Raw genomic sequence first — 10,165 nt, forward strand, 5'->3', positions numbered from 1 at the left:
ACAACTTTTTTCTTTCTACAAATTCTTCCGTAGAAAGGGTGGTCAAGAAAATTGTTCTAAAATCCAACAACGCACAGCAATTTATGCCTCGTCTCTACTTCTTTCCTTGTGGTGGAAACTCTGGTCAGTCCTTCACTCAGCCTGATAGCGGCTCTGAGGGCCACGCCAAGAATCCTCGTGGCCAGACAGGAGACTCAAGCTGGTACGAGCCACCGTCCTTTCAGTGAGCTCAAAAACACTGTGGATTAGGTCACCATTTGAATAATTTCTGTTCAACAGCACAAGTTACGTGGCAAGTGCCCCCCTGGAAACGGGGAGGAGGCGAAGGGTACCCACGAGACACATGTGACTTGCCCAAGGCTGTACGTGTAAAATCGGCCTGCTGGGGTAATCATCAACCCGGAACTGCTTACTATAAAACTATTACCAAACCTGCTCCTGTTTTGTGTTTCTCTGCCCTAGGTTTTCCCTTTCTTCCATTCACAAAGCACAGCATTGTCCTCTCTGCACGTCAGCAGCCAGAGAGTTGCCGTTTCTCTAAACCGAGTGGCTTTCCACTCTCAGACCACATGGTCTACCTGGATGTTAGGTAGCAGGTTTCACAGCTTAGCAATGTATCCCATGAAATGTTAGTTCACGATGTGTGTGAAGATGACTTTAATTGCTGTAACAGCAAAATGTTAAGGCAACATCAGAACACAGAGGTGTTTTAAAACTCGAACCCCACTCCCCACCTGGTAAATAAAAGTCAGACGATGTTCCTCAATCCATAATACAAAAACGTCCCAAAACAACCTGTTGAACTAGACTTTGCAGTTTAATCTTCAGTACTTTGATGGCAGTGAGAGAGAACCTTGTGGCTGTTAATTCCTTTGCAAAAAAATTCAACATCTGATTTACTCACAGGGCTTAAAATAAGAAGGGAAAATATAAAATAAGTGGCCCTTTGCTTGACAACCATCCTTTTTAATGATCTATTTGTATACTGTATCCAGGCTACACCTGGTATGGATGGCTACTTCGGGTAAAGAAATCGTCAAGGATCACTTCTGGAAGAATCACGAACAAGACAGTAAACTTCCCGTCAGCACATTAACAGCATCGGGATAAGCAAGGAAAGGACTTTACCAAGAGATGGACGCTGACACTCTGACAGAACTGAAATACACGGAATCACAGCAAATGCACGAAACCACTGTCCCTGGGAAGGCATCCTCTCGGCCACTCGGGCGCCCCGCAGCCGGTGGAGGGGCCAGAGGAGCTGCGCGGCGGGGCGCGCGGGCCCGGGCGGGGCGGCCGGGGCTACTTCTCGGCCCCCGCCGCCGTCTCCCGGTTGAAGCCGCGGATGGAGAGGTCGTAGACCACCTCCTCCACCTTCTTCACGTCGTACTTGAGGCCGTCGTAGCGCTTCCGCAGCGAGTCGTTCCTGAGGTTGAGGAGGCGGAAGCCGGAGTCCAGCTCGTTCATGAAGGTGGAGATGTGCAGGGGCCGCGCATAGTCTCCGGCCGTCACGCTGTTGACCGACAGCCGCGACTGGAGGGGAGACAGGGGGGCGGTCACCGCGCGGCCCCCAGCGCCCGTCAGGTCGCCACCTCCCCTGCGCCCGCCCCGCCCGGCCCCGGGGACCCGCCGGCTCGGCCCTCCGGGGAGCTGTGCGCTCCTCAGGGTCCACCACTGCGAGGGAGGCCGCCGTGCGAACCTCCTAACAGCTTTTCTTCTTCTCTAGAACTGTTCTTAAAGGACAGTTTCTCTGAGGAGGGGTTGAGGGGGTAAAGGCAGGAGTAATTTACACAGTTATACAGTTAAATTGTTCCCCAAGACGATTCTGTGAAATGACAGTCACCAGAAATGTGTCCCTCGCTGTGACTTTAAAAAGAGAAATGTTACCATCTTTCAAAGGTAACTGCGCAGTCACCTCACCATCTGAACTGCATCCCAGCAAAGTGGACACACACTGTGCAGTCAGTGACTACATGGGGACCCACAGAAGGCTTGGAAAAGAATGAGGTTTTCTGAATTTTTTCACCCATTTAAAAAACCTGACAACGAAGTGGGGAAATCAAAACAGTAAACGGCAAGTCGCTGAGCTTCTTACCAGTTCACTAGCAAGTATCAGAACTCCTGAGAGATAATCTTCCACATCCAGATGAAATCCCTTCTCCCGATCTGACTCAACTGAAAAACACATCAACGTAAAGATCCGGTCATGATGCCAATGCAACTTAAGCCCAAGAATGAATGAAAAAAATATACACATGCATATGTATAAATGCAGACAAATACATGCACACATGTAATTTCTCCCAAAGTTAAAAAAAAAAGAATGAATTTTCAAAAAAAAAAAAGTCTAATGTGTACATACCCTTGGCAACTAGACCTCACTGTGGATTTTTTGAGCTTAGCAAAAATGTTTTCCCTTGCATTCTTCTCTCAAAAAGGAATACCACTAAGAACGGTATCTAGTTGTCAGAGGCCATCTTTGGTTTTAGAAGAGGCGTGCTGAGGCATTTAAGGGAGAAGTCATGACATCTGAAACCGCCTTTCAAAAGATTCACAACCCCCGACAAACATGTATGGCAAATCTTACCAAGTAGTGTGTCTAATGGGCTGTGAACAAGGGTTCCCTGCACTATTCTTTCAACTTTTCTATAGGCTTGAAAGTTTTAAAAATTGTATTTTAACCACTAAAACTAATACCCAAGCCACTATATATTGTTAGTTTTAGTGTTTCCAAGTAACCAGTTTTGCACTTAGTTCTCACTGGTTTCAATAAACAGAAAGTACAAGCAACAGCCCCTCAGTCCAAAAATGAAGCTAATGCCTGGTTCTGCAGATCGACACTCATGAAGACACTTACTGCCAAGAATTTCTGTAACCGCTTCTCGAGTCACGAGTGTTTCCGATTCCAAGTACACGACAAACGCGGCCAAGAAGACCAAGCGCTGCAGCACAAACCTCCAGTGCTCGTGGAATCTGCGTGGACGGAAGCGCAGTTAGGTCGAGGGGCTGGGGGTGTTAAAGAGACAGGGTTACTGTCATCACACTCAAATATTTTACAGATGGAATCCTTTTCCAGATTAAAACCTTACATGAAACTGCAACACAGAAAACATGTAAGAGCAATATATTTAAATATATGAGCTGGATTTAGTATCAATTTTACCAGTGTAAATTTGCAACAATTGCTTCTTACAAGTTTAACAAATGAGAAGCATGATCCAATTCTGATGAACACAAAAATTTACAAGTGAAGATTATGGATGGCGAGAGCAGCTGTGCTCCGAAGTCCAGTCGGTAAGAGTGACGAGACAGCTCGGAGAAAGAGCTGGCGGTGGGGGACAGATGAGAACTGCAGCCATCCATCAGCCCCAACACCTAACACACCGCTGCGGCCCGCGCTGAGGGCGGGGGCTCAAGAACACCTGAGTCACACACAGTAATTACCCTCTGCAGTCACTGAACAGACGACCTTAACACCCTGGGATGCTGCAGTTAATCTGAGCCAGAAGCCTGAAAAGACGCAGCAAGGTTCACAAGCCCTGGGTATGTGTGCTGTGCCTCCTGATTTTCAAGTGTGGCAACAAATTCAAAAAAGGTTCCACCACAATCCAGGCCAAACGCAACATTCTGAGGGCCAAGTCAGCCAGATGGCAGCCTGTGCGACCTACAGACGCCACGGTCTCTAAGGCCCCCTCCCCCCCTCCCAGGTCTACTGTCCCAGCTGTGCTCAGGGTACTGCCTCGCAGCCGGGTCAGCAAGCTCTGCCTGTCGTGGGCCAGACCATAAATAGCTTAGGCTTTGTGGGTTGCTTTCAGTCTCTGTCACATATTCCTCTTTGGTGGTTTTTCTTTTATTAAAAACAACCTTTTTAAAATATAAATACATTTATAAGAAATATAAAAGGCAGAAGGCCACAGTCCATTACCACCCAACTTTAAAGAATCCTGTGAGGTTATACTAGCCATATACATGTTGTATTTCTTGCCCATAATCTGTCTTAAAAGAGCATCTTTTTTTAGTGTGAAAACAAACATAAATAGAAAGTTTAGGTCCTAATTTACCATATTTCATCAACACTCAGATGCAGTTTTTCCCAGGATGCATTTTACAATCTATGTGTTTCATAACGATGATTAACAACAACTTTTTCCCTAATGGTACATAAAATAACAGTGTAACTTAAAATTAAATGTTGTAGATCTGAGATGTCATAAAACGTTAGCTACATATGGTAGCTGGCAGCAAAATTCAAGGTTTTATGTAAAACTTAACTACACACACACACACACACACACACACACACACAGACAGCCACTCAATCCCATGACCTTAATAGCACGGTCAGGGTTCATCCAACTTCACAAGTCACTTGAATATACTAAAAAGATATTCTCCATTTTGACCTTCATACAACAGATACTTTCTTCTTACTTTTTCATTGCAAAACTCATACATGCTCTTTAAGAAAATGTTGAAAGTAAAAGGGAGAAAAAATAAAATCAACAATTCTGCCACCACCACTATGAGCAGCTCCTTCTCCTTTTGTTGTTTCTAAGTAGAGGGAGTTTAACCTAGCAGAAGCAGTCATTCAGCACGAGAAAAGTGTAATTTGTCTCCTGCTTTTTTTCACTTAATATTATAAAATATGCTTCTTCCCTTACAAACCTGTAATACTGTTCAGCAGGGAACTTGGTCTTCAAAGACGTTAGGTGTGTTTTTACTGTACCGAAGTGTTCTCGAGCTTTCAAACACCTCTTTGGAACTGATCACAAAAAAAAAAAAAAAAATCAAATATAATAATTAAAGACTTACCAAATTTCAACTACTGTTCTTGCTTAATAATCTATGTAGCCTACCTGGAAATAAATCAATTTTTTTAGGTGTCAAGACCAAATGCAGGGTAGGCACCACTGCTTTCAACTTGGCTCTCAAAATTACATACCTAGTTTCCCTACTGAAAAGTAAACAAACCGAAAACTGTTCAAAGGAAACATGTCGGGAAATACACTGGTAAATTGTCATAAATAACGTCATCCTTAGGGGGCTATGCACCAGCTGCTGTTCTGAGTCAGTCGCCAAAGGATGCCTAAAAGTGGACTGCTTCTAATTCCCATATTTGGTCAAAAAGCAGCTTTATAAGTAATCTCAATCAGGCTGACCAACTCCGTATCACTGAGAAAAACGACTTACCCTGACACCTGTAAACTCCAGGTGAACTGTAATTCTCCACCTGAAGATATATTCCAGCTCTTTTGGTCGTGCTGGCTACAACTTACAAGGGGGCCCAGGTCTAAACTTTTCATACTTGCTCTCCCCTCTAGAGACTGAATGTAAACACACTGAGAACTTTTTACACTGGCCTTTCATTATCTGCAAATGCATATTAAATCATATTCAGTGACTGAAAGGTTGGGCTTAAGAAAAAGAGCCAAATAAAAGGTAGTAGGTAGACGACAGCTATGAAACTACCACAATTACTATCAGTAGAATTCTGTCACAATAGGTAACGCTCCTGTTTCAACCTATGTGAAAGCAGAAAATCAGCCAAAATGCAAAGAATTCTGTAAACCTATGAATGAGAGCCATTTTTCATAGTAAAATGATACAGATATGATATTTCCTCTGGACGCAAATTAACTTTTTAAATGAAAGATTAATAAATCAGATAAAAGCCTTCAAAATCGAAACAAAGAACTTACTGTCCTGAAATCCAGCACCCTGATGGACCCCTTGCAGTAGAGTTAAAATCTCTCGAGCTGTTTGTTCTAAACTCTGTACAACTTTTCGGATTTCCTAGAAAGAATAAAAGATCAACGTATCAGCCAAATTCAACATAATTATCATTATATTATCATAGCCTCAAACCAAACATATTAGACAGTATATTTAATTCATGACACCTTCATGTATGTTCAAAACACTGTCTCTACAAGGGCATAACTGGTACACAAGATATCCAGGTGTGAATTCTGACTTTTCCACATACTTCCTCTGTGAGAACTTTAGGAAGTCACTAAAAAGCCTTGGATTCCTCACACAGACTTCAAAGGGTAAGAGCCACCCACTCAACCCAAATATCCCACTGGAACACTAAATGGGATGAGCTCTCCGAAAGTAACTACCAAGAGAAGAATGAGATACACTACAAGGACCAGGTATTCTTCATTCATCCATTTTACAAATACTCATTTCTAGACCTTGTGCAAGAAAAACAAGGACAGGCCCTTCCTAGAACCAAGTGGACAGGCCCTTCCTTCCTGCAGTTCAGAGCACAATGAGGGACACGCTTGAAAAACAATGAAGACACAAATGTTTAAAATGGTAATGCACTACTAGGAGACGTAATAGGAAAAAGACCATTCAGACTGTGAGGTCAGGGAGATGAGCATAAGATAACCAGGAAAAGAGTAGGGAAGAGGCGCATTCCAGGAAAAGCAAACAGTCCAGGCAAGTCTCGAGGTAGGAGACTACCTGGGGAACCAGAGGCATGACAGGAAAGCAAAGTGGGCGTAACATACAACGGAAGACGGCGTGAAATGAAACTGGAGAGAGAGCCTGGATTTTTATCCCATATGGAAGGAGAAGCCACAAAAGGGTTTTGAGGAGAGGCCACACGTGCTTTTAACACACTAACAATAAACATAGCAACCATGCGCTGAGTCTTGCGCGCTACCTGAGCCTTTGACATAAATTAGCGTCAAAAAGAACGAAAACTGACACTCAAATGAGGTAGGCGATGTCGAGAAGCCGAGACCCGAGCACAGGGAATCAGGACACGGCAGCAGACCTGGGCGCGGGCGGACGGAGGGGCCCCAAAACGAACCCAGAGGGGAAGCAACCCATCCCTGCAGGTTTCCCCGCCACTCGAATGCGAGCGACCGAGAAGAGCCGGGCGCCGGGGCCCAGCCAGGCAGAGGAAGGGGAAGGGACGGGGAGAGCAGGGCTCACCTCTCGGATGTCCTGCTCGGCAGCCAAAAAGCCCTGCAGCTCCACGAAGATCTCACTCACGGACATGGCGCCGGCCGCGCGACACTCAGCCAGGGCGGCGAGGGTGGCCAGCGGAGTGCGCCCCGGGACCACCGGCGCAGTCAGTCTTTGCAACGAAGCCGCCGCCGCCGCCGTGCTCCGTGGGCCTGCGCTGGGCTGTCGCGGGGGTCCTCCCAGGCCCGCGGCGCGCAGGAGGCCGGGCTGCCCGCCGCTCCGCCTGAATCACTGCCATCAGCCGGGGGAGCCGGGCAGCCGGAGGGCAGGGCGGGAACGGAAGGGCGGGGCTCTTCCGACAGGCACGGCCGCAAACAGCCCGGCCGGGGTCCTCAGGGCACGTGGGTCTGAGGGAGGCGGGCGCGCGGTGGTGGTGGTGGTGCCGGCCTCCACCGGCGCATGCGCTCTGCCCTCCCGGCCCTCATTGGCGCATGCGCTCTGCCCTCCCGGCCGGATGGGCTTTCCTTCCAGGGCCCGCGCGGCACCCAGTTGAGGGTCCGAAGTCGGTCTTAAGTCTTCCTACAGGACCGGGCGGAGTGTGTGAAAGCGCCCGCGCACGTCCTCCTGCACACTTCTAATACTTACCTGTAATTAGGTATAGCCTAATAAGGTGTGTCAGGTAAACAGGTTTGCATGCACGAGGTAATATGTAAATAGTTGCCGGCTTTACGTTCTGGACTTTTTTCGAACGTTCCCCCCGGGCTTGGCTGAGTCTGCGCGTGCGGAAGGCTGGCTGCGTTGTACTTCGTGCAGCAGCAGCCCGGGTGCTGGTACCAAGGATGCGCGGAGGGCTGGGGCGCGAGGATGCACATGCCGGGCACCGCGTGAAAACGGGGACCTCTGGAGTCTTCTCCGCGGAGGGTCTTCGCAGCCCACCACCTCCTCCCGACAACAAGGGTGTGTCTGCCCTGAGCACCCGAGTCGGTGCTCTGTCCGCATAGCCGGGAAACGAGACTGGGTCACCTCCCAGCTTCGAGATACGCGCCCACTTCTGAAGACCCAGAACCACAGCAAGACTGTTTTCTCTTTCCGCTAAAGTAATTCTGACTTTTTTCTTTTTTCAGTTTTGTTGTTACTCGTTAAGTGATGCTACATTGGCTTAAATGGAACTGTGATAACATAATTTATAGGATAATGGGGGTTTTTTCCTCAGTTCTCATACTTTATTATTGGAGGGGAAGGTAATCAGGTTTATTTATAATGGAAGTACTGGGGATTGAACCCAGGACTTCGTGCATGCTAAACACCCACTCTGCCACTGAGCTATACCCTCCTCACCACCTAGGATAATGTTTTATAACTCGCTTGTTTATCTGTGAATCTTACAAGTTCGTTGCTTCCATTTTATTTCATTGGAAAAGTGATGTGGTTACAGTGTTTGCAAAGTTGTTAACAATTTCACTAAAATAGCCCAGAAACACTGCGATATTTTTTGGATTTTAAAATATTTTTTTCTCATTTGGTTTTATAGCTTTATTTATAGAGCAAATAGAAATGTCCTAGAATTATGTCTCTAAGGAGAGCATCTTACAAATGTACATTACAGAAATCTTACTAACTTACTAGTACATTTTTTCCATCTTATTTATTTGTATATAGTGAAAGCAGAGTGTTTTTATTGCTACTTAGCAGGTCTCTTCAATTGATCCAGAAACGTGGCAGTTTGAGGGTTTTGTTTTGTTTTTTTTTTTTTTTGAGTATAGTCAATTCACAATGTTGTGTTAATTTCTGGTGCACGGGATAGTGATTCAGTTATACATACATACCTATTCTTTTTCATTGTAGGCTATTACAAGATACTGAATATGGTCCTGTGCTTTACAGTAGGTCCTTGTCTGGTTCAAAAATTCAAAGTTACTATAGAAAATATACATACACACACAGTAGAGTCTTGTTAAAAAGAAAGAAAGAAAATTTGCCATTTGTAGGCACATGGATGGACCTGGAGAATAGTATGCTAAGTGAAACAAGTCAGACAGAGAAAGACAAATACCTATGATCTCACTTATATGTGGAATCTAAAAAATTAACCGAACTCATAGAAACAACAGCTTGGTGGTTGCCAGAGGTGAGGGTGGGGGTAGGAGAAATGGGTGGAGATGGTCGAAAGTTACAAACTTCCAGTTACAAGATAAACAAGTCCTAGGGATGTGAGGTGCAGCAAGGTGACTAGTTAACTCTATCCTGTGATTGGAAGTTGTTAATAGATGCTAAAAATTCTCATCACAAGAAAAATAATGTCACTGTGTGGTGATGAAGGTTAACGAAACTTACAGCGGTGATCACTTCACAGTATGCACATCCACCAAGGCATTATGCTGCACACCTAGAACTAACAGTGTTATGTGACAGTTGTGTCTCAGGAAGTGGGGTGAGAGCCTGGACTGCCTACTGCAGAAGCGGCCTTTGCCCTCCAACGGCAGAGGGCGGTAGTTGTGACGGGGACTGTCGGCCCCTCAAAGCCTAGAATGTTTACTGTCTGGACCTTCACGGGAGGCGGCCTGCCTGGGTGCACGCTCAGCCCAGACAGCTCCTGTGCTGTGCTCTGCTGTTGGCCCGTTTAACGCCCTCCCCACCCTCAGAGGGAGAGGCTTCGATGTTCCCATTTTGTACATGAGAAAACTGACCCCGTAAGAAAGGAGGGAACCCACGGGGACCAAAAGTCAAGAGGGGCTGAAGGCACAGAGACAAGCATCCGTGCTGCTGTGGGCTGTCCTGGAAGCATCTGGAAATGCCCGAAACCCACAGCCATATAGGAGGGAAGGCCAGGCCACGGGCGCGTGTAGGCAAGGTGGAGGGTCAGGACTGAGACCACCGCCCCCCCTAGGAAAGCTAGAATTCCTGGAGAGCTGCGCCCCCAGTGAAAGGTGGGGTAGGAAGGGGCCGGCAAGAACACTAGTCCTGTCCCCAGCTTTGTGTGAAGCAGACAGAAATGGGGGAGAAGGAGGGAGGGGAGGAGGAGAGAGGAGAAAGCTCTCACCCACTCCCACCAGCCCTGAGAAAACTGAAAGACAGACACTTGTCCTCACATGGATTTGGGGTCTGAGTTTACACTCCCCAAAGTCTGTCTGAGCTGAGAATTCTTGTAGTATGCCTCCAAGGAGGCTGCACTCCGGGGGCCCCTGGTAGAAACAAACCCAAGGCTTCCCGAGGACTGACCGTCAACCCAGGACTCGGGATTCCA

General features: G+C 46.7%; 1 protein-coding gene across 2 annotated transcripts; it reads right to left on the reverse strand.

Annotated features, from left to right (window-relative positions):
• Window positions 1-798: 798 nt before the first annotated feature.
• Window positions 799-7,245, reverse strand: TSN (translin). 2 transcript variants are annotated; one of them, XM_072960806.1, is made up of 6 exons: window positions 6,949-7,235; window positions 5,700-5,793; window positions 4,666-4,762; window positions 2,858-2,973; window positions 2,096-2,175; window positions 1,108-1,533 (listed from the first exon to the last, which is right to left on the reverse strand). In XM_072960806.1, exons 1-6 carry the CDS (start codon window positions 7,012-7,014, stop codon window positions 1,303-1,305), a joined length of 684 nt encoding a protein of 227 aa, XP_072816907.1. In that variant the 5' UTR covers window positions 7,015-7,235; the 3' UTR covers window positions 1,108-1,302. The 2 variants fall into 2 exon arrangements, with proteins under 2 accessions (XP_072816908.1, XP_072816907.1); XM_072960807.1 differs by lacking the exon at window positions 2,096-2,175 and having other exon boundaries at window positions 799-1,533; window positions 6,949-7,245.
• Between the last annotated feature and the right edge of the window lie 2,920 nt (window positions 7,246-10,165).

Source organism: Vicugna pacos, chromosome 5, assembly GCF_048564905.1.
Source record: "Vicugna pacos chromosome 5, VicPac4, whole genome shotgun sequence".
In the NCBI taxonomy this organism is placed as follows: Eukaryota; Metazoa; Chordata; class Mammalia; order Artiodactyla; family Camelidae; genus Vicugna; species Vicugna pacos.

Coding starts and splice junctions, on each gene's coding strand:
- TSN (XM_072960807.1), bottom strand. CDS start 7,014: ATGTCCGTGAGTGAGATCTTCGTGGAGCTGCAGGGCTTTTTGGCTGCC. Junction 4,763..5,699: donor GGGTGCTGGATTTCAGGACA/GTAAGTTCTTTG, acceptor TTTTGTGATCAG/TTCCAAAGAGGTGTTTGAAA. Junction 2,974..4,665: donor CCTGCTGAACAGTATTACAG/GTTTGTAAGGGA, acceptor CCGTCCACGCAG/ATTCCACGAGCACTGGAGGT.